This window comes from Thalassophryne amazonica, chromosome 21 (genome assembly GCF_902500255.1).
Source record: "Thalassophryne amazonica chromosome 21, fThaAma1.1, whole genome shotgun sequence".
In the NCBI taxonomy this organism is placed as follows: Eukaryota; Metazoa; Chordata; class Actinopteri; order Batrachoidiformes; family Batrachoididae; genus Thalassophryne; species Thalassophryne amazonica.
Window position 1 is genome coordinate 763,411 of NC_047123.1, and position 24,600 is coordinate 788,010.

Genomic DNA, 24,600 nt, shown 5'->3' on the forward strand with positions numbered 1-24,600 from the left:
CATGGATAGATAAAGCTGGGTATCATCTGCGTAACAATGAAAATTTAAGCAATACCGTCTAATAATACTGCCTAAGTGGAAGCATATATAAAGTGAATAAAATTGGTCCTAGCACAGAACCTTGTGGAACTCCATAATTAACTTTAGTCTGTGAAGAAGATTCCCCATTTACATGAACAAATTGTAATCTATTAGACAAATATGATTCAAACCACCGCAGCGCAGTGCCTTTAATACCTATGGCATAAACTTAAACCTATAAACTTAGGTCATTTTTAACAATAATAAGAGTTGTCTTTTCAGATAATATTTTGATTATTTGTTTATTGGAGGAAATGTTCAGAGTTTTCTTTGTCAATAAATATCTTTACGTAGCATGTAGAGAAAATGTTAAATCATTAACGCATATCACCAAAATCCCCCATGAACTTTTCTTTGGGGGTAGAGAGTTTTGGGAGTGTATTTATTTATTTTCCTGTCTCGGTTAAGCGTGATGACGTAGGCGAAGGCCGACATAAGACAAGTTTCTCAGTGGATAATGTGAAATTCCTGGCAGAGGTGATAAAGTTTTCAGGCCAGTCAGAGAGGATTAAAATCCATTGTTATCTGATTCAGGGGAAATAAATGAGATTCTTACAGCAGGAACACAAAATACACAGTCGTCATGTGGATCAGATGGTTTTTACTGTTGAGTGGAACGCCTGAGGCCTTTGTTCAGATGAGCAACAGTTTAAAATTATTGAGACAGGAATGACAAAGCACATTTTATTTGTGTGCAAGAGATTTGTCTTAGGCCGCATATACAAGTAGATTTGATTATTGTGGTTATGCAGCTGTGCGTAGGGCATCAGAAGGACCTGGTGCGGGTCGGGGTTACAGGGCCATCAAAGTAAGCAGGGGAGCCAAGGCAGCTCTAGTAGACGTATGGAGAGATAACACTAACTATGGATAGTGAACTTTTATAATCCCAGAGAAAGGTTAAACAAAAAAGGATTTGAAAATTAATTTGTGAAGAAAACTCATGAGACTGTTTGTGTGGGTTCAAACAATTAACATGTTTTGGTCAACCAAAGAAAAGACATTTTGCCTGGAGACCTATTTCCGCCAACAAATCATACGATTGGGAGCATAATTTTGAGAGAGCATAAGATGAGATCAACTTTATTTATTCTAAAGGAAATTATTTGCCAGAGTACCAAAACAGTAAACATTTTTTGTTACAATAAATCCACCAAATTTATATGACAGGACTGGAGACATTTGCACAAGATAATAATATTGCACATAACTGAGTAACTGAATAACTCTGATCGTTATGTATTCATCCTGCAGAGGGTGGAGGTGTTACACAGTCTGATTGTCTCAGATATGAAAGACCTCCTCTGGTGTTCTGTGGTGCACCTCAGTGGTCTCAGTCTTTGGTTGAAGGTGTTCTGACCTCAGTGCAGCATGCAGGGGGTGAGAGGTGTTGTCCAGGATGCTGAGCAGTTTCCTCAGCATCCTCCTCTCTGACACCTCCACCACAGACTCCAGCTCAACCTCCAGGACAGAGCCAGCTCTCCTGTTGAGCTTGTTGAGTCTGTTTGTGTCAGCTGCCTTCAGCCTGCTTCTCCAGCCGCCACTTTTAAGTCTTTTATGCAAAGTGACCAAGATAACTGAAACTTTGGGGAATGATCATACAGACTGAAGTTTGCTGGATCTTTGTAGGATTTACCATTTTTATGGGTCCTGTTTTTGGGCCACCCTGTATCTGCTCCACACAGATTTACCAGAGTGTCACACTGTTTGTATTTCTTCATACTCCGACCTGAGTATGAATGAGTCCTACGACTAAGACTTCTTTCAAAGAAAGCGCCAGAGGGACCCGTGTCATTTTTGGGGCGAGTCTCTTAGTATCGAGGCCCCAGAGGTGAGGTATCAGCTGCTGGTGACACTGCTGCTGAGGACAGAGCCGCTTCAGGACTCAGAAGACACTTATTACACATGTCTGAAAACTGTTTGTTCCTGGAGGACTTTTACTGATGGACCTTCCAACTCACTGTTGCACTCTGTTTTATAATTCCAGTTTATTTACTTTAGTGATTATTTTATTCAACATCGTTCATAATGTGAAATGTTTTCTATAATCTATTTAAAATACATTTAGCATTTTTAAAATTTACATGTGTCTTTTCAGTTTATAATTTGAAACAGACACTGACAGTCCCTCACACATAGTGCAGTACCGACTCCAACTAGCAGGGAGCGTACAGCGGGGGGTGTACCCTTCACATCACCCCCCTGTTCATATTACTACTACTTATAATAACAACAAGAGCAATCCAAAATTTCTGACGTCTTCCTGGACCTGGATTCCCTCCAAAATTGAATGGAGTCTTCCATGTCCTAATATCTACCTGTGGTGAAAATTTGGTGAGAATGCGCGAAGTAGTTTTCACGTAATCCTGCTAACAGTCAGACAAATAAATCAATAAACGCTGATGATTTTATTGCATCCTTGGCAGATGTAAAAATAATTTTAACAACTAAATTGCTAAAATCAGTATTTCTCTGGGCCTAAGTTTTACTGTAGTTTTACTACAGGTCTGGACCAAGTTTTACTGATGAGCCATATAAAAAATAAGTTTAGTTCATGTAACGTTTCTGCATAGCTAAATGAAAAACGTTTTTAAAATATGAAAATGATTACGGCTTTTGTGGTTAGTCTGATCAAACAAACATGTAGGTTGTGATATAAATTTTGGTTAAAGGCAAAGAAAAGGTGAAAATGTGCAAAAGAAATACAAATACATGAAGCAGAACAACTAAACTGGGTGGATCAAGGTGAGAAAATAGTCATCAAAAACCCCTCCAGAATGCATCCCTGGACATCAAAAAACCCCTGCTGATAAGGTCCAATTTCACCAAAAAATACCCCCCCCTTTCAGTTTTCTGGCTCCAGGCCTGAGATTTTAATTGGTTTAAAACATGTTTATCCTGAAGTATTTACATAACGTGCAGGTTAAAGTCTTTCCATAGTATGATGCTGCGTTAGAAACGAGCAGTGACGGTTAATGATGTGAACAATCAGTTCACAGCACGAGAAACAAGCTGCTCTTTTCTTAACTGTCTCCACCTGGTTTTACCTTAAACTCTAGGACGCCATCACAAAAGGTTTCTAGAAAAAGGTCGATGGTGAACAGTCTGATTTGGCTGTGAAAAAAATTTCAGTCAGAAGACTTTTTCTGGGCTTTAATTCCTGCCGTTACACGTCACAGAGGGAGACGTCAGCAGTTCGCACCGCGCTGCTCCGGTTAAGACCACGTGCACATTAAACTCAAACACGACATCTCAGGGTTCATGAACAACTGACTCTGCTACGCCACGGGGCAGTGACAGCCTGGACACGTACCCATGTGGCATGGAGTCAAAGCACGCTCACGGCCGTAACGCCACTGATGTGGTGTGGAATCGTGACGCGTTCTCACTTCAAGGCACCTTCTTAATTCTTCTGAACGTCACACTGGGTTCAGGCATCCATCAGCTGACTGGTTGCGTTGCCGTGGTAACACAGAAAAAGGAGTGAGGGCAGTTCAGAGGTATTTAATGTTTCTGTCATTTGTCACATGTGCACTTTAAATCCTTTAATTCACAAAACAAAGAACAAATAACGAACTCTGCGGTCGACTAAAATGACGGCAAAAAAATAGAACTAAAGGCACATGTGCAGCAGCAGCAGTCCTCAATGACTTTGTGCAGTTTTCACTTCCTGTCAACGTGGCCTTTCATTGGTCAGCCGCCGTGACGAGTTCAAACCACTGCCTGAGCGCGTCACTCAGCGTCTCTGGTAGAGCGTTGACATCTCTCAGGATGACGTAGAAGGGGAAGGGGAACTCCTCCATGTAGGAGCGGATCTCAGGCAGTTCTCCTGGTTCTTTGAACACTGGCACCTTGATGTCCAAGATGGAATCCTTGCAAACACATCGGGAACGGTCACACGTGACGTCCGCCGGCACATCACGAAAACAGACGTCACGTTTTCTTACCCGTGAGTTGGGGTTGTCCAGCACCACGAAGATGACAAAAACGTCAGCATCGCGTGCTGCTCGCACAGCGGCCATCACCCGCTCTTTCCCCTCCAGGAAAAGTCCCCTGCCATCAGACACAATGACCAGCAGCTGGGCCGTCTCTGGGGTCAAAAGGTCAGAGGTCACAGAGACAGCAACAGAGAAAATAAAGTAAAAAAAACCAACAACAAAAAAAAAACCCACAAAGTTTAATCAACCAAACATGTTATTACACCACGAGGTGATGGAGAGGGTTGAGGTTCTGTGATCCCCCGTCTGTCTGTCCAGCAGAAGGTTTTTATGAACCGGACGAGCTGACTGAGTCGAAGGCACTTCACACAGTAAGGTCTAACCGTACCAATCCCCAGAGCAAGAACACAGGCAACAGTGGTAAGAAAAAACTCCCTCTAATGATTTGAGGAAGAAACCTCAAGCAGACCAGACTCAAAGGGGTGACCTTCTGCTTGGGCCATCTACCAAAACAAATTACAAAACAAATATACAGGAAATGTTGCTAGCCCTAAGCTTCACTAACAGACCCAGAATTTAGATAAAGTTGAGGTCACGGCACGCTCTGTTTCCTAATAAAATGAATTGAAAAGAACTGAGAAAGAATAAATATAAAAAATATATTAAAAAGAAAAAGTCTACAAAACTGCGCCAATTTCAGTTTCAAATTAATTTCAATTTATTTTCATTTGTATAGCGCCAAATCAATCAATCAATCAATCAATTTTATTTATATAACGCCAAATCACAACAAACAGTTGCCCCAAGGTGCTTTATATTGTAAGGCAAGGCCATACAATAATTACGTAAAAACCCCAACGGTCAAAACGACCCCCTGTGAGCAAGCACTTGGCGACAGTGGGAAGGAAAAACTCCCTTTTAACAAGAAGAAACCTCCAGCAGAACCAGGCTCAGGGAGGGGCAGTCTTCTGCTGGGACTGGTTGGGGCTGAGGGAGAGAACCAGGAAAAAGACATGCTGTGGAGGGGAGCAGAGATCAATCACTAATGATTAAATGCAGAGTGGTGCATACAGAGCAAAAAGAGAAAGAAACACTCAGTGCATCATGGGAACCCCCCAGCAGTCTAAGTCTATAGCAGCATAACTAAGGGATGGTTCAGGGTCACCTGATCCAGCCCTAACTATAAGCTTTAGCAAAAAGGAAAGTTTTAAGCTAATCTTAAAGTAGAGAGGGTGTCTGTCTCCCTGATCTGAATTGGGAGCTGGTTCCACAGGAGAGGAGCCTGAAAGCTGAAGGCTCTGCCTCCCATTCTACTCTTACAAACCCTAGGAACTACAAGTAAGCCTGCAGTCTGAGAGCGAAGCGCTCTATTGGGGTGATATGATACTATGAGGTCCTAAGATAAGATGGGACCTGATTATTGAAAACCTTATAAGTAAGAAGAAGAATTTTAAATACTATTCTGGAATTAACAGGAAGCCAAAGAAGAGAGGCCAATATGGGTGAGATATGCTCTCTCCTTCTAGTCCCCGTCAGTACTCTAGCTGCAGCATTTTGAATTAACTGAAGGCTTTCAGGGAACTTTTAGGACAACCTGATAATAATGAATTACAATAGTCCAGCCTAGAGGAAATAAATGCATGAATTAGTTTTTCAGCATCACTCTGAGACAAGACCTTTCTGATTTTAGAGATATTGCGTAAATGCAAAAAAGCAGTCCTACATATTGGTTTAATATGCGCATTGAATGACATATCCTGATCAAAAATGACTCCAAGATTTCTCACAGTATTACTAGAGGTCAGGGTAATGCCATCCAGAGTAAGGATCTGGTTAGACACCATGTTTCTAAGATTGTGGGGCCAAGTACAATAACTTCAGTTTTATCTGAGTTAAAAGCAGGAAATTAGAGGTCATCCATGTCTTTATGTCTGTAAGACAATCCTGCAGTTTAGCTAATTGGTGTGTGTCCTCTGCTTCATGGATAGATAAAGCTGGGTATCATCTGCGTAACAATGAAAATTTAAGCAATGCCGTCTAATAATACTGCCTAAGGGAAGCATGTATAAAGTGAATAAAATTGGTCCTAGCACAGAACCTTGTGGAACTCCATAATTAACTTTAGTCTGTGAAGAAGATTCCCCATTTACATGAACAAATTGTAATCTATTAGATAAATATGATTCAAACCACCGCAGCGCAGTGCCTTTAATACCTATGGCATGCTCTAATCTCTGTAATAAAATTTTATGGTCAACAGTATCAAAAGCAGCACTGAGGTCTAACAGAACAAGCACAGAGATGAGTCCACTGTCCGAGGCCATAAGAAGATCATTTGTAACCTTCACTGCCGTTTCTGTACTATGATGAATTCTGAAACCTGACTGAAACTCTTCAAATAGACCATTCCTCTGCAGATGATCAATTAGCTGTTTTACAACTACCCTTTCAAGAATTTTTGAGAGAAAAGGAAGGTTGGAGATTGGCCTATAATTAGCTAAGATAGCTGGGTCAAGTGATGGCTTTTTAAGTAATGGTTTAATTACTGCCACCTTAAAAGCCTGTGGTACATAGCCAACTAATAAAGATAGATTGATCATATTTAAGATCGAAGCATTAAATAATGGTAGGGCTTCCTTGAGCAGCCTGGTAGGAATGGGGTCTAATAGACATGTTGATGGTTTGGATGAAGTAACTAATGAAAATAACTCAGAACAATCGGAGAGAAAGAGTCTAACCAAATACCGGCATCACTGAAAGCAGCCAAAGATAACGATACGTCTTTGGGATGGTTATGAGTAATTTTTTTTCTCTAATAGTTAAATTTTATTAGCAAAGAAAGTCATGAAGTCATTACTAGTTAAAGTTAAAGGAATACTCAGCTCAATAGAGCTCTGACTCTTTGTCAGCCTGGCTACAGTGCTGAAAAGAAACCTGGGGTTGTTCTTATTTTCTTCAATTAGTGATGAGTAGTAAGATGTCCTAGCTTTACGGAGGGCTTTTTTATAGAGCAACAGACTCTTTTTCCAGGCTAAGTGAAGATCTTCTTAGTGAGACGCCATTTCCTCTCCAACGTATGGGTTATCTGCTTTAAGCTGCGAGTTTGTGAGTTATACCACGGAGTCAGGCACTTCTGATTTAAAGCTCTCTTTTTCAGAGGAGCTACAGCAACCAAAGTTGTCTTCAATGAGGATGTAAAACTATTGACGAGATACTCTATCTCACTTACAGAGTTTAGGTAGCTACTCTGCACTGTGTTGGTATATGGCATTAGAGAACATAAAGAAGGAATCATATCCTTAAACCTAGTTACAGCACTTTCTGAAAGACTTCTAGTGTAATGAAACTTAATGAATTAAAGCTCTGTCTGGGTTTTTGATTAATTAATAAGCTGGAATGGAAGATTGCTGCTAATCCTCCGCCTCGGCCCGTGCTACGAGCATTCTGGCAGTTAGTGTGACTCGGGGGTGTTGACTCATTTAAAGTAACATATTCATCCTGCTGTAACCAGGTTTCTGTAAGGCAGAATAAATCAATATGTTGATCAATTATTATATCATTTACTAACAGGGACTTAGAAGAGAGAGACCTAATGTTTAATAGACCACATTTAACTGTTTTAGTCTGTGGTGCAGTTGAAGGTGCTATATTATTTTTTCTTTTTGAATTTTTATGCTTAAATAGATTTTTGCTGGTTATTGGTGGTCTGGGAGCAGGCACCGTCTCTACGGGGATGGGGTAATGAGGGGATGGCAGGGGAGAGAAGCTGCAGAGAGGTGTGTAAGACTACAACTCTGCTTCCTGGTCCCAACCCTGGATAGTCACGGTTTGGAGCATTTAAGAAAATTGGCCAGATTTCTAGAATGAGAGCTGCTCCATCCAAAGTGGGATGGATGCCGTCTCTCCTAACAAGACCAGGTTTTCCCCAGAAGCTTTGCCAATTATCTATGAAGCCCACCTCATTTTTTGGACACCACTCAGACAGCCAGCAATTCAAGGAGAACATGCGGCTAAACATGTCACTCCCGGTCCGATTGGGGAGGGGCCCAGAGAAAACTACAGAGTCCGACATTGTTTTGCAAAGTTACACACCGATTCAATGTTAATTTTAGTGACCTCCGATTGGCGTAACCGGGTGTCATTACTGCCGACGTGAATTACAATCTTACCAAATTTACGCTTAGCCTTAGCCAGCAGTTTCAAATTTCCTTCAATGTCGCCTGCTCTGGCCCCCGGAAGACAACTGACTATGGTTGCTGGTGTCGCTAACTTCACATTTCTCAAAACAGAGTCGCCAATAACCAGAGTTTGATCCTCGGCGGGTGTGTCGTCGAGTGGGGAAAAACGGTTAGAAATGTGAACGGGTTGGCGGTGTACACGGGGCTTCGGTTTAGAACTACGCTTCCTCCTCACAGTCACCCAGTCGGCCTGCTTTCCCGGCTGCTCGGGATCTGCCAGAAGGAAACTAACGGCGGCTAAGCTACCTTGGTCCGCACCGACTACAGGGGCCTGGCTAGCTGTAGAATTTTCCACGGTGCGGAGCCGAGTCTCCAATTCTGACCAGCTGGCGTTTCTAGGCTAATGCTAATTGGCACGCTAGCCGGCCCAACACTAACCTTGTCTGGAGTGCCCGTAACATCTAACTCCACTGAGCTAACAAGCTGTTCTAGCTTACGGACACGGCTCTCTAAAAGAACTACCCTGTCTGCCAGCATCATGCAGGATTTACATAAAGTGTAGTGTACTTTGTGCACCAGAAAATTCAAGAGTATAGCCAAACTAGCGTGAGCTAACTGCTAACGAAAATGCTAACCACTCCTAAGATTAACACAAGAGTAAAATAATGAGCTACAATTCACAGCAGTTACACTGAAAAACTAACAGAAGTGTTAGGAACAGTAGAAACAGTAATGAAAGAAATGGGGGGGAGTCAACCTAGCTAACTGCCAGCGATAGCTAACTGCTAGTAATTCACAACAGGAGGAATGTAGTTAAACAAGATTCACAGTAGATGTAGTTAAAAACCAAAAGAAGTGTTAAACAGAAATAAAAAACAAATACAACCGTGTGGAGTTCAGAACAGCGTCACAACAAACACTTCGTCGGAAGCAAGTTGCCAGATCTCACACACATGCACATACACACAGTTGCCAGATCTACACATATCTTGATGACAGTGATTAGGGATGAGGATGAAGCTTCACTGAAATGGCCAAACTGGTTTCAGTGCCGTTCAGATGGACAGGGGGATCCCAAACCTTATTTTTGGGTCTCATGCCACAGATTCCATCGACTGAACTTTGCTGCTTCAGATGTTAGTTTTCACACTGCAGCCGAAGTTACTTTGGAAACTCATTTGGGGGAAATGTAGAAAAAAACACTGTGTTCCACAGGTTGACTGTGGTGCTTCTAGTAAAACAACGAGGTGTCAGATGGAGAGAATCCTCACCTGAGTTTCTGGATCCTGGAATCTGAGTTTTTGCTGCAACAAACATTTTGGTCATCGCCTCCAAAAACTATAAAGGAGAAATAATTAAAGATGCACACAAAGCAACTACGTGACATCACATTCCACTGTGTGAGTGTGTGAGTGAGTGAGAGAGAGAGAGAAACCTTGTTCAGCTTCCATCCCTCCATCATTGTAGTCCTCCACAAACCACAATACCAAGACCCTAACCCCCCGAGGCCACAAACGAACCACAGCCTGACCTCCCCCGAGGCCACAAACGAACCACAGCCTGACCCTCCCCGAGGCCACAAACGAACCACAGCCGGATCCCCCCCCCCCCGAGGCCACAAATGCACCACAGCCAGATCCCCCCCCGCCCCTGAGGCCACAAACGAACCACAGCCTGACCCCCCCGAGGCCACAAACAAACCACAGCCTGACCCTCCCCGAGGCCACAAACGAACCACAGCCAGATCCCCCCCCCCCCCGAGGCCACAAATGCACCACAGCCAGATCCCCCCCCGCCCCCGAGGCCACAAACAAACCACAGCCTGACCCAAGGCCACAAAGGAGTCACAGCCTGACCCCCGAGGCCACAAACGAACCACAGCCTGACCCCCGAGGCCACAAAGGAGTCACAGCCTGACCCCCAAGGCCACAAAGGAGTCACAGCCTGTACCCCCCGATGCCACAAAGGAGTCACAGCCTGTACCCCCCGATGCCACAAACGAACCACAGCCTGACCCCCCCGAGGCCACAAACGAGTCACAGCCTGACCCCCCCCCCCCCCCGAGGCCACAAACGAACCACAACCTGACCCCCCTGAGGCCACAACGGAGTCACAGCCTGACCCCGGCACCACCGGGGTCAGGCAGGGTCTCAGCACCAGGACCTCATCTAGTAGCTTAAGCATTGGTTCTGGTCCAGGCATTAAAAATTACAACCCCCCTGCGAACTCATGCAGAGATTTCACAACGAGGTTAAAACATCTCACCTGAGCTATTCTGGTTTTCTTCTGCTGGAACTGACAGAGTCTCAGAATCCGAGCACCGGACTCCTCAGTGAACTGCTGCCCAAAGGGGTGGAGCAACTGCACCTGCTCGCCAAAGCTGCACACGTGACACAACATGTTAGTGTCACATGACCAGTTTGTGAAAAAACAAACCAAAAAAAAAACACCAAACACTTCCTGTCTCACATTTGTTTTACTGGAATGTACTTTATCATTTTGAAACACGTTAAATATTCCTGATCATTTCTATTGATAATTGATCACTTCAGGACAAACTTTTTTTTTATTTTGTCAATTTTTTTTGGCGTGCACACATACTTAAAAGGATCTCTCATAAAAACAAAACAAAAGAAAACAAAGGAAAACACAAACTCAAACAATTTCCCAGTTTTTTTTGGCCAAAAGAGTGAAGGTTGAAACAAAAGCTTTTAAACGACCCCCCCCCCCCCCCCCCTCACCAATTGCTATAAACACATATTATATATACGTACACTCATAATGAATACCCAAAAAGAGAAAAAATGCACAAAAGCTTTGAAGCAAACAATATATTTTGTCAGGTTACAGTTTTAAACAATAACTACTTTTGTGTGAACTTTTCTAAATACATGAAAGCATCTCAAATTAAAGAGATTTTAGTTGATATTTGTTGACAGAAAACGCCGTTTTCTAAAAGAAGCCACCAGATGGGAAGCAAATAATCTCTACAATCAAACCAAAAAATGAAAAATCTCAAAAAGATTTGACTGTATATTGATACTTTTATTTGTGGATGAAAAATTTATTTCAAATGATAAATAAAAAGTTAATTTATTATTAAATTATGGAAATCTATTATTTTCTAGTTAAAGCTAAAAAACTGATACTGTGATTGGAGAGACAGAGCGCACTGAGAAAAACACCTGCTCACCTCCTGACTGCACAGGAGAGTTCTTGTTACTGCGCAGAACCAACATCAACCTCACAATTTACACTGTAAAAGTGTGTTTTCTATTCTGTCAGTTTGTGCGCATTGCTGACGTCTGGTATCCAGAACAAAGTGGTACAGACCGTTTCTGTGTGTGTGTGTGTGTGTGTGTGTGTGTGTGTGTGTGTGTGTGTGTGTGTGTGTGTGTGTGTGTGTGTGAGACTCAGCATTACTTTTATGGTATGCTGATAAATATATGGATCCTCTGACTGCAGCAGCTGAACTGTCAGAACAACATGATGTCAGAGCTCTAAATAAAAACGTGTGATTCACGGCATCGGGACACGGAGCTCCTTTTGGAGCCTTGTTTCATAGTCTGGTGTATTTTCCATTTAGGTTCAGCAGCTACGAGGTCTGTTAGAAAAGTAATGGACCTTTTTATTTTTTGCAAAAACTATATGGATTTGAATCACATGTGATTGCATCAGCCAAGCTTGAACCTTCGTGCACATGCGTGAGTTTTTTCACGCCTGTCAGTTGCGTCATTGCCTGTGAGCACGCCTTGTGGGAGGAGTGGTCCAGCCCCCTCGTTGGATTTTCATTGTCAGAAAATTGGCTGATCGACCGCCGCTTTGCTTCATCAAAATGTTTTCAGAAAGTGTGAGAGACAGCCAGGTGGAAACCATTTGGAAAATTCAGATGGCTTTCGGTGAAGATCTTATGGGGATCACACAGATTAAGGACAATTACAACTGGATTAAAGACGGCCCACAGCGGCGGATGGCACGGCGCGCACTGAGCGGCGCTCGACAGGCTCAAACGACCAGATCATTTCCAAAGTGAACGCTTTGTTGATCCAGGACGTCGTCTGACTACCAGAGAAATGGCAAGACAGGTGGACATAGCATTTTTTCGGCACATTCCACTGTTACAGGAGTTTGTCATGGAAAGAGGAGCGGAGAAATTCACCACGGAGCCACTCATGGCGCGGGACGAAAGCACCTCCGTGTTGGTCTCACAGGACAAGCCCTAACATGCCCAGCTCTTGCACCATTCGGAAGATTCAGACGGCTTTCAGTGGCTTTTCAGTCGTGTGACTATCCGAGAATTGTGGACGAGCTGGACATGCCACAACATGTCCTGTGAGGCTTCATCACGGCGTTGCTTTTTGTTCTGTGCCCTGCGCCTCCGTCCCGACGCGCGAATTCCTCCACACGTCTTTTCATGACAAAAAAAACTCCTGTAACAGTGGAATGTGCCGTTCATTTCCAAAGTAAACGCTTTGTTGATCCAGGATATCGTCTGACTACCACAGAAATGGCAGAAGAGTTTGACATCAGCACTTTTTCGGCATGGTTTCCACTTGGCTGTCTCTCACACTTTCTGAAAAAATTTTGATGAAGCAAAGCGGCAGTCGATCAGCCAATTTCCTGACAATGAAAATCCGACAAGGGGGCTGGACCACTCCTCCCACAAGGCGTGCTCACAGGTGAATGACGCAACCGACAGGCGTGAAAAAACTCATGCATGCGCACGAAGGTTCAAGCTTGGTTGATGCAATCACACGATTCAAATCCATATAGTTTTTGCAAAAAATAAAAAGGTCCGTTACTTTTCTAACAGACCTCGTACACCAAAACAATCAAACCAGGACAGTGTGTCGGGGGCATAAAGTAAAAAAGTGCTTCAGGTTTTATGCACTGTTTGGACAGAAGAAGAAGAGCAAAGGATCAAAGAGGATTTTGTGAGTCTGGACTCTGACCTGCACACGGACACCTGACCGACCTCCAGCAGTGTCAGCGCGTTGACGATCACAGACAGCGACTCAAATGCCAGCTGCACCACAGACACAAACACAGCACAGCTTCATGAAACATGCTTCAAACACCACTGAAGCATCAACAAACATATGACCGTTTATTCCATTAACTCTGAAACCCGTCGAGACGTGACAGGCCGGACACACAGCTCAGAGGACATCAGCTGTGGTCCAGAACCAGAGACTTGGGACACACTGCTGCGTACCTGTTTGGAGTGATTGTCCACCATGCTGGAGGAGTCGTCCACTGCCAGGCAGATCTGGTACTCTCGCTTGCTTGGCTTGGTTCTCCTCAGCCAGATTTTGTCTTTGCGGAACTGACTGGCGATGTACGGGATGACCTTCCTCATGCTGAGACGCTTCCCTGTGCGGTAGTCACCTCTGAGGAACACCAGATACGATCGATCGATCCATCAGTGTGCTCACACATCAACAAGCTCCAACGTGCCGACTCAAAACTACATCTGAAATAAGGCAATTTATCTCTGAAATTTTTTTTTTTGATAAATTCCCTCCACGTTAATGTTAGTAATAAACAAAATTAAACAAGAGCCATCAGGAGAGGACCCCCCCCCCCGGTCCCCACAAGTCAGTAATTCAAAGTGTTGGGATCAGCCAAGTTCACAGTTATGCTGAGTATCAATGAAACCGGTTAACTGGTTCTTGAGATTTGACACCAACAAGAGAAAATGGACAGACAGACAGACTTGCTGATCGTTGCATGTCATACTGGGGGGGGTTTGCACGTCATGCACATTTAGGTGACGTTTTGAACGCATTTTAGTTTCAGATTATCAGCAGTTAATAAACAGAAACCAGATGTAACAGCGTGAAGGCTTGTGGGGGCGGGGCCACACTGACTTGAGTTTGGCGGCTTGCGTGGGCTCCAGGATGAGGCGGAGCTGCTCACACAGCTGCTGGGAGAGGGCGGAGGTCAACGTCTGGTACTGGTGCCACATGGAGACCGCTGCTGCCTCCTGGAGGACAGAGAGAAGATGAGTTAGGAAGACATGACACGGACATGCCAACCGCTGCCAACACTCAAGTCTCCATGACAAAGTGTGTGTCCACCACCGGTGAGACAGGCTGTCTTACAACCAGTGGGTCCTTGGTTCAATTCCCCAATCAGGAAAAAAGAATCACTAAGGTGCCTTTGAACAAGGTCCAAGTTATTTCTGGTGTGTGTGTGTGTGTTTGATTCAGACAGTGTGTGAACCTAACAGCAGAATGATCATGAGATCATTTCTTGATAAGGTTTCAGGAAACACGTCGTCTTAAACAGCATGAAAGTAAATTAGTCCATCTTTTTCTTTCCTCAAACTAAACCCAAGATCTCCAGCAGTGGGCGGAGTGAATGGAAAACATGGAGGACAGGAGACCTCCAGCAGCCAGGGTGGTGACCCCTAACCTTTGTGTGAATAAGTGAAACTGAGGGTGCCTGACCTCCTCTCGAGCCCCGGGAGCCAGTTTTTGCCAGGCTTCCAGCTGGAGTTCCATCTCCCTCCTCATGTCCTCGGGGTCCAGCCGCGCTTTCTGCAAAGACAAACACGATTCACAGGACGTGACAGGAAGTAGAAAAGGACATTTTGACATTGTGTCCTGCAGCTCTGTGAGCAGCTGTGATTTAAAAACAAACTTTTATTTTTTCCTATTTTTAAATCATTAAAGGTCCAACATGCAGTTCTTCTCCAGAGCTGTCATGCGATTGGTCCCCGTGTTTTGGCAGATTTCACACACAGCCCGGTCCAGGTCCAATCCACCCTTTGTTTATTTGTTGGATGCATGTAAACATGCTCTGCTGCGTTCTTATTGGATGATAACTTGGCACCAAACCAGTCAACCTGGCTGAACGTTCTCAGTAACTGGAGCAATAATCCACCTAAAACCCTGTGGGACCAGATCAACATCCAACCAGGCTGAAGCTCTTTAGGGTTCAGTGTCTCACTTCAGGGTACATCGAGAAACTGGGATTAGATTCTAGAGGTCAACCCAGTTAAGCGTGTGTGTTTTAAAAATGTTTGTTCCACCTTTATTCAGTTTTCCAACATCATCTTCATATCAGATCATTTATCTTTCTCTTCAACATCTGCTGAAGTTGGCGAGTTACTAAGAGTTAGTCAGAGTGCTGCTTGCTTACATTTGAACCACAATGCATCTGAATCTGGTTCATTTTTTAATTCCTATATTTGTGTTGAAAATAATATCAGTGTGTTTAAAAAAGTGAGTAAAGCTCAAAATCCTGATAATATCTTATTTCTCGACATACCGATGATACATTGTGAACACTGAACATTCTATTCCAAATCAAAACATCAAGAAAAATTAATCAAATTTGTTATTCCTTTTCTTCACCTTCTGTAAAGTTATATCAGGCTGTTGAAGAAATATCAGTGTTCTCTTATTCCTCCCTCACAGGTGGAACTTATTGAAGGATGAAGGCAGACTGTGAACAGAACCTTCAGTAGATGTTTTGTGGCCCTCTCCTCCAGTCCTCCAGGAACTGCCCCCTGTAATGCCACTGGAGGTTCCCGTGAGATAGCTTGTTGGAAAACCACTTTGAGGGTGTCAGATACCTCTGTCCAACAAAGACTTAGGACAGGACCAGAACACGAGAGTGTGCTGAGAGATGAGCGCTGCACAGTTCCTCCAACAGGAGCTGGAATGAGCTGGACTCATCTTGACTGCCTTTCCTGGTGTCCTAAAAACTCTATAGTGATTACTGTCCATTTAAATTCCCTCCATGTGTTTGAATTTGTGGCCAGCTGTGCCTCAGTGCACACTTGGTTCGTGTGATATGATCTTGCTCACCTCCACCTCGGGAGTCAGCATCGGTGCCCCATTTTCTTGGTGGAAACAACTGAGGCATCTGAAAGGTCTGAAAAGTGATGCAGAGGTTGCGCTCTTTCTGGTGGACAGGTAATTACGTTTGCTTCGGGGATAAAGCCTACGTTAGCAGGCTTTAAAAGACATTACAAGAATAACAAAATTGCATGCTATAGTTGAAAACTTAGGTCTTGTTATTACTTTTGGGTTTGTGTGTTGTGTGCCAGTATTGTCTGGTTATATTTTGTAAATCTGAGCTCATTGACTAAGTTTGCATGTTTTTTTTTCTTTTTGGTATTGTCATTGTGTGTGCGTATGTATGTAGGTATGTATACGTATATATATATATATATATATATATATATGTGTGTGTGTGTGATTGTGTAGATATGTATTTATGAAATTTTGTTTGTGTGTATATGTTTGTTATTTTTTTAGTATAAGGGGTGGGTATTTATAAGCTCTGCTTCTGCCGTCACCCTTTCGGCCACGCAGGACTTTTGTAAAGTTGCTTTGTTATGAGTTTTTTTGTTTTTGTTGTTGAATTGTGTGCCAAATAAACTCATTCATTCATTCATATATATATCATCAGAGCAGTCCTTCTGAATGCCGTGCATATCGCTGCTGCTGCGTTCAAGTACCGTTGGAAATTACAGGACTTTTTTGTTGTTTTAAACTCAGTAGTTGTGGCAGGAGTGTGGTTTTTATTTTATTTTATTTTTGGTAAAATCATTCATTGTATCCACACAAAAGATTAATTCCTGCCTATATAAGATGCCAGAGCCCACACAGTCTCAAGTTTGTGGGGGTGTGGCTTTGGGCGGAGCACTGACTGGGTAGGGGGGATGTGGGGTGGAACCTGGAGGAGGTGCTACTTTCAAATCTTGCGTGCTCTCCAGGACTACCAACTATAGCTTTAATTCTTTTAAATGCCATATTGTTTACATTGGTTTTGTCAGATATAATAATAAATCATCAACATATAATGATATTTGATGTGCTTCTTTATTTATGACAATTAGTACTGAACCACTAATGGTGAACAGCAGGGGTGACAGAGCGCAGCCTTGTCTGCATCCCCATTCCAATGTGCATCAAGACCATTAAGTTCTCTGTGAATTAAATCCTTCGTAAGACTAATGGAGGTGGATTGTTTGTGTTTACATTGTAGTTCTTTTATATTATTCACCTTCTACCGCTTAGTCCAATTAAGGGTCGCAGGAAGATGGAGCCTATCCCAGCAGTCATAGGGCGCGAGGTGGTACACCCAGGACAGGACGCCAGTCTGTCGCAGGGCCACAAACAGTCAAACAAACAGACACATCCACACACACACCTACGGACAATTTTTTAAGATTTCAATCCACCTAACCCGCATGTCTTTGGATGTGGGGGAAACCCACGCAAACACTGGGAGAACATGGAAACTCCACACAGAAAGGCCACGGGAATTGAACCCACGACCCCTTCGTTGTGAGGCAACAGTGCTAACCACTAAGTCACCGTGCTCTTATTGCTTAGCATCCCTCTCATTTTTTTCTAGCCAAGATAAAAGAAATAATACAGCCCCTAATGTTTGCCTTTTCACGGTCCCCATAGTATAACTAAGACCCTTCGGCTGCTAATCTTGTTTGAACTCGGGGTCGCCACAGCAGATCCGAGGTGGAACTGCATATTGAATTGGCACATTTTACACCAGTTGCCCTTACTGACACAACTCCACATTACACGGAGAAATGTGGCAGGGATGGGGTTTGAACAGGGAACCTTCCAAACTGAAACCAAGAGCACTAACCACTTGGCCACCAGGTGAGGCATTACTGTAAAGTGCTTTAAGTGTCTGATGCAGATGGAAAAGCGCGACATAAATGCAGTCCATTCACCATTTTAAAGTTGTTACTTGCCTTAGAAGACTGGTTACTGTGTTTTGTGACTTCAGCAGACCATGTTGATAAGCCCTTTTACATCCTGCCACAATCTGTTCAACTTTGGATGTAACTGCAGCCATGTTGTATTTAACTTCAGACCCTCCTGCAGACCCTTTCTGCCATTCAAACTCTATTTTGAGCACTGTGGTGTCCTCGGGGGGCTTTAAGACTGGTCTTAGCTGTTTTGATATAAAAATGTGCCAAATTCTGCAGAAGCTCTGAAAAGGTTCACCCCCCACCCCCCCATGGGCTACTTTTTTTTTAATATGCACATCAGGGTCCAGGCGGGCCGTCTTGATTTGAACCCTGTGAACTCACTTTGCTGGACGATGAGGTATCCTGGTTTGAGGTTGAAGGTTAGTGTGTGTTGGGTGAACTAAAGGAATCTACCTCAGTGACCAATGCAGAAACACCATCACCGACTTCATAATGGAGTCGCTTTCAGTGAGACACGAACCTTTACCTCCTGGTCGTCTTTTCAAGACTGGACTCTCTGTGGTTGTTTGGCTCCAGCTTTTCCGTCAGTCTCTTGTTGTGCTTTTTTCTGGAGGACCGAACATTCCTGATGTGCCGCGCTCGAACCACCATGATAGTTCTGCGGGTTTGTTTCACCTCTAGTCGAAACTTGGGCTCGTCTCATTTGGTTGTTAGGTGACGTTGACACGTTGACCAGATGAACAAATTTTAATTGATCATCTTTGTAACTCAGCCACATGGGGTGTGCAGCCAGTACATTCTGCGTGCCGGTCCCAAGCCCGGATAAATGACGAGGGTTGCGTCAGGAAGGGCATCCGGCGTAAAACAAGCCAACCCAACTATGCAGACTCAGAATCGAATTCCCATACCGAATCGGTCGCGGCCCGGGTTAACAACGTCCGCCACCGGTGCTATTGCCCAACAGGGTGCCGGTGGAAATTGGGCTACTGCTGGGCAAAGACGCTGAGAGAGGACATGCAGGTGGTTGGTGTGACAGAGGAAGATACAGAGGACAGGGTGAGATGGAGACGATTGATCTGCTGTGGCGACCCCTAACGGGAACAGCCGAAAGACAAAGAAGATATTATCATCTTTGTCAGAAAAGGCACAGCGTTAAATATCCGACTCCTGCACACCAGCAAGCAAACATTTCCGCTGGCCGCTCACCCAGCTGAGGTCGATACCCATTCTTACAACTCATTTCAAATCAAATCAAAATCAAATCAATTTTATTTATATAGCGCCAAATCACAACAAACAGTTGCCCCAAGGCACTTTATATTGTAAGGCAAAGCCATACAATAATTACAGAAAAACCCCAACGGTCAAAACGACCCCCTGTGAGCAAGCACTTGGCAACAGTGGGAAGGAAAAACTCCCTTTTAAGAGGAAGAAACCTCCAGCAGAACCAGGCTCAGGGAGGGGCAGTCTTCTGCTGGGACTGGTTGGGCCTGAGGGAGAGAATCGGGAAAAAGACATGCTGTGGAGGGGAGCAGAGATCAATCACTAATGATTAAATGCAGAGTGGTGCATACAGAGCAAAAAGAGAAAGAAACAGTGCATCATGGGAACCCCCCAGCAGTCTACGTCTATAGCAGCATAACTAAGGGATGGTTCAGGGTCACCTGATCCAGCCCTAACTATAAGCTTTAGCAAAAAGGAAAGTTTTAAGCCTAATCTTAAAAGTAGAGAGAGTGTCTGTCTCCCTGATCTGAATTGGGAGCTGGTTCCACAGGAGAGGAGCCTGAAAGCTGAAGGCTCTGCCTCCCATTCTACTCTTACAAACCCTAGGAACTACAAGTAAGCCTGCAGTCTGAGAGCGAAGTGTTCTATTGGCGTGATATGGTACTATGAGGTCCCTAAGATAAGATGGGACCTGATTATTCAAAACCTTATAAGTAAGAAGAAGAATTTTAAATTCTATTCTAGAATTAACAGGAAGCCAATGAAGAGAGGCCAATATGGGTGAGATATGCTCTCTCCTTCTAGTCCCCGTCAGTACTCTAGCTGCAGCATTTTGAATTAACTGAAGGCTTTTCAGGGAACTTTTAGGACAACCTGATAATAATGAATTACAATAGTCCAGCCTAGAGGAAATAAATGCATGAATTAGTTTTTCAGCATCACTCTGAGACAAGACCTTTCTAATTTTAGAGATATTGCGTAAATGCAAAAAAGCAGTCTTACATATTTGTTTAATATGCGCTTTGAATGACATATCCTGATCAAAAATGACTCCAAGATTTCTCACAGTATTAATAGAGGTCAGGGTAATGCCATCCAGAGTAAGGATCTGGTTAGACACCATGTTTCTAAGATTTGTGGGGCCAAGTACAATAACTTCAGTTTTATCTGAATTTAAAAGCAGAAAATTAGAGGTCATCCATGTCCTTATGTCTGTAAGACAATCCTGCAGTTTAGCTAATTGGTGTGTGTCCTCTGGCTTCATGGATAGATAAAGCTGGGTATCATCTGCGTAACAATGAAAATTTAAGCAATGCCGTCTAATAATACTGCCTAAGGGAAGCATGTATAAAGTGAATAAAATTGGTCCTAGCACAGAACCTTGTGGAACTCCATAATTAACCTTAGTCTGTGAAGAAGATTCTCCATTTACATGAACAAATTGTAATCTATTAGATAAATATGATTCAAACCACCGCAGCGCAGTGCCTTTAATACCTATGGCATGCTCTAATCTCTGTAATAAAATTTTATGGTCAACAGTATCAAAAGCAGCACTGAGGTCTAACAGAACAAGCACAGAGATGAGTCCACTGTCCGAGGCCATAAGAAGATCATTTGTAACCTTCACTAATGCTGTTTCTGTACTATGATGAATTCTAAAACCTGACTGAAACTCTTCAAATAGACCATTCCTCTGCAGATGATCAGTTAGATGTTTAACAACTACCCTTTCAAGAATTTTTGAGAGAAAAGGAAGGTTGGAGATTGGCCTATAATTAGCTAAGATAGCTGGGTCAAGTGATGGCTTTTTAAGTAATGGTTTAATTACTGCCACCTTAAAAGCCTGTGGTACATAGCCAACTAATAAAGATAGATTGATCATACTTAAGATCGAAGCATTAAATAATGGTAGGGCTTCCTTGAGCAGCCTGGTAGGAATGGGGTCTAATAGACATGTTGATGGTTTGGATGAAGTAACTAATGAAAATAACTCAGACAGAACATTCTGAGAGAAAGAGTCTAACCAAATACCGGCATCACTGAAAGCAGTCAAAGATAACGATACGTCTTTGGGATGGTTATGAGTAATTTTTTCTCTAATAGTTAAAATTTTATTAGCAAAGAAAGTCATGAAGTCATTACTAGTTAAAGTTAAAGGAATACTCAGCTCAATAGAGTTCTGACTCTGTCAGCCTGGCTACAGTGCTGAAAAGAAACCTGGGGTTGTTCTTATTTTCTTCAATTAGTGATGAGTAGTAAGATGTCCTAGCTTTACGGAGGGCTTTTTTATAGAGCAACAGACTCTTTTTCCAGGCTAGGTGAAGATCTTCTAAATTAGTGAGATGCCATTTCCTCTCCAACTTACGGGTTATCTGCTTTAAGCTACGAGTTTGTGAGTTATACCACGGAGTCAGGCACTTCTGATTTAAAGCTCTCTTTTTCAGAGGAGCTACAGCATCCAAAGTTGTCTTCAATGAGGATGTAAAACTATTGACAAGATACTCTATCTCACTTACAGAGTTTAGGTAGCTACTCTGCACTGTGTTGGTATATGGCATTAGGGAACATAAAGAAGGAAACATATACTTAAACCTAGTTACAGCACTTTCTGAAAGACTTCTAGTATAATGAAACTTATTCCCCACTGCTGGGTAGTCCATCAGAGTAAATGTAAATGTTATTAAGAAATGATCAGACAGAAGGGAGTTTTCAGGGAATACTGTTAAGTTTTCAATTTCCATACCATAAGTCAGAACAAGATCTAAGATATGATTAAAGTGGTGGGTGGACTCATTTACATTTTGAGCAAAGCCAATAGAGTCTAATAATAGATTAAATGCAGTGTTGAGGCTGTCATTCTCAGCATCTGTGTGGATGTTAAAATCGCCCACTATAATTATCTTATCTGAGCTAAGCACTAAGTCAGACAAAAGTTCTGAAAATTCACAGAGAAACTCACAGTAACGACCAGGTGGACGATAGATAATAACAAATAAAACTGGTTTTTGGGACTTCCAATTTGGATGGACAAGACTAAGAGTCAAGCTTTCAAATGAATTAAAGCTCTGTCTGGGTTTTTGATTAATTAATAAGCTGGAATGGAAGATTGCTGCTAATCCTCCGCCCCGGCCCGTGCTACGAGCATTCTGACAGTTAGTGTGACTCGGGGGTGTTGACTCATTTAAACTAACCTATTCATCCTGCTGTAACCAGGTTTCTGTTAGGCAGAATAAATCAATATGTTGATCAATTATTATATCATTTACTAACAGGGACTTAGAAGAGAGAGACCTAATGTTTAATAGACCACATTTAACTGTTTTAGTCTGTGGTGCAGTTGAAGGTGCTATATTATTTTTCTTTTTGAACTTTTATGCTTAAATAGATTTTTGCTGGTTATTGGTGGTCTGGGAGCAGGCACCGTCTCTACAGGGATGGGGTAATGAGGGGATGGCAGGGGGGAGAGAAGCTGCAGAGAGGTGTGTAAGACTACAATTCTGCTTCCTGGTCCCAACCCTGGATAGTCACGGTTTGGAGGATTTAAGAAAATTGGCCAGATTTCTAGAAATGAGAGCTGCTCCATCCAAAGTGGGATGGATGCCGTCTCTCCTAACAAGACCAGGTTTTCCCCAGAAGCTTTGCCAATTATCTATGAAGCCCACCTCATTTTTTGGACACCACTCAGACAGCCAGCAATTCAAGGAGAACATGCAGCTAAACATGTCACTCCCGGTCCGATTGGGGAGGGGCCCAGAGAAAACTACAGAGTCCGGCATTGTTTTTGCAAAGTTACACACCGATTCAATGTTAATTTTAGTGACCTCCGATTGGCGTAACCGGGTGTCATTACTGCCGACGTGAATTACAATCTTACTAAATTTACGCTTAGCCTTAGCCAGCAGTTTCAAATTTTCTTCAATGTCGCCTGCTCTGGCCCCCGGAAGACAATTGACTATGGTTGCTGGTGTCGCTAACTTCACATTTCTCAAAACAGAGTCGCCAATAACCAGAGTTTGATCCTCGGCGGGTGTGTCGCCGAGTGGGGAAAAACGGTTAGAAATGTGAACGGGTTGGCGGTGTACACGGGGCTTCTGTTTAGGGCTACACTTCCTCCTCACAGTCACCCAGTCGGCCTGCTTTCCCGGCTGCTCGGGATCTGCCAGAGGGAAACTAACGGCGGCTAAGCTACCTTGGTCCGCACCGACTACAGGGGCCTGGCTAGCTGTAGAATTAGGCATCGGCATCGTCTCATTTGACTGAGACGATGCCGATGAAGTGCCAGTTAGCAAAACTGCTATTTGAAGCCAAGTCTACAGATTGACAGGGCAGCTCCTTGTCCACTCACGGAAACATTTAACGTAATTACAGATGGGAACTTACAGACTGATCAGAGTATTTGGCATCGGCACTGGAGGTCGCATAACTGCACTGGGAGTACACGCCCACCTTGTGGGTGACGACAGTCCAGCACAGCGTGCAGATCATCTGCAGAGTGCGTGAAAGTGGATTTTCAGAGGCAGGTTACTGGTTCTGTACCTGCACGGGGTCCAGCAGCAGCAGCTCTGGAACCGTGTGAATTGTGGATTCGGTGCTTCTCTTCGCTCCCTCTTCCTCTCTGAGATGTTTGCTGTCCTCGAGTCTCTCCTCTTCTCCTTCCTCTCCCTGCCACTGCATGTCCATCTCTCTGCTATCTGCTCCTGCAGGAGAAGAAGCATCAGGTGACTCACAGGCTTCAAACCCTGATCAGTGTTGCTAAAGACTAACTGGAAGTTGTTTAATCACAAAAATGAGCTAAAATGTGCGACATGGGTGAGGATCAAACATTTAAGACCTTTGTGAGATTCCTTAGTTGAGTCCAGTTGTTCGGGGTTCAGCTTCTGACCCTCCACAGCCTGAAGATCTTCTTCCTCAGCTTCCATGGCGACATCATCCTCCTTGTCTTCTTGGTCCTGCTGCGGTCCTGCTGGCTTCTGCTGGTCCACACTGGCAACATCTGGAAACCATTGATGATGGATGACTGATCACTGGCACCATGAAGAATGTGTCACCACTGTGTCTTGCTCGCGTACAGAGGCGATCACTGACCGTATGTCTGAGTGTCGTAGGCCGTGTCTCCCTGTTTCATGTGTTCGTAAAGGTCCGACTCCTGCTGGGCCCGGCTCTGCTGGCTGTCCTCAGTCTGATCTTGAGAACCCTCCACAGTCCGCAGACGCTTGTGGACGTGGTCACTGTAGTCGCCCGAAGAGCGCTCCTTGTCTGCGTGACCAGGTTTCCTCTTGAAACTCTGAAATCAGACAACAATGAACACGAGTCAAACCAAAGAGGTGTGAAGGGAAGCAGATCCACGGTACCTGAGTCTGCTTCTGAGTCTGGGTCTGTGAAGTCCTCGTGGCCATCAGCTTGGACTCGTGGCCCTCTGACTCGTTGGCATCAGCTGCTCCACTCCCATGATCCTAAAGAACACCAAGAACCTTTATGTTGT

General features: G+C 43.7%; 1 protein-coding gene across 1 annotated transcript in view; it reads right to left on the bottom strand.

The window, feature by feature from the left end:
* Nucleotides 1-3,695: 3,695 nt before the first annotated feature.
* LOC117503576 (midasin-like) overlaps nucleotides 3,696-24,600 on the bottom strand; it is a 207,212-nt gene continuing 186,307 nt past the window's right edge. Inside the window, exons 91-102 of the mRNA XM_034162836.1 lie at nucleotides 24,470-24,571; nucleotides 24,204-24,402; nucleotides 23,950-24,111; nucleotides 23,655-23,815; nucleotides 14,647-14,736; nucleotides 14,065-14,180; nucleotides 13,410-13,584; nucleotides 13,147-13,220; nucleotides 10,460-10,574; nucleotides 9,466-9,532; nucleotides 4,026-4,168; nucleotides 3,696-3,950 (exon numbers count right to left, since the gene is read on the bottom strand). Coding sequence (XP_034018727.1) covers nucleotides 3,765-3,950; nucleotides 4,026-4,168; nucleotides 9,466-9,532; nucleotides 10,460-10,574; nucleotides 13,147-13,220; nucleotides 13,410-13,584; nucleotides 14,065-14,180; nucleotides 14,647-14,736; nucleotides 23,655-23,815; nucleotides 23,950-24,111; nucleotides 24,204-24,402; nucleotides 24,470-24,571 — 1,590 coding nt within the window. The 3' untranslated portion in view covers nucleotides 3,696-3,764. The remainder of the gene's footprint in view (nucleotides 3,951-4,025; nucleotides 4,169-9,465; nucleotides 9,533-10,459; nucleotides 10,575-13,146; nucleotides 13,221-13,409; nucleotides 13,585-14,064; nucleotides 14,181-14,646; nucleotides 14,737-23,654; nucleotides 23,816-23,949; nucleotides 24,112-24,203; nucleotides 24,403-24,469; nucleotides 24,572-24,600) is intronic.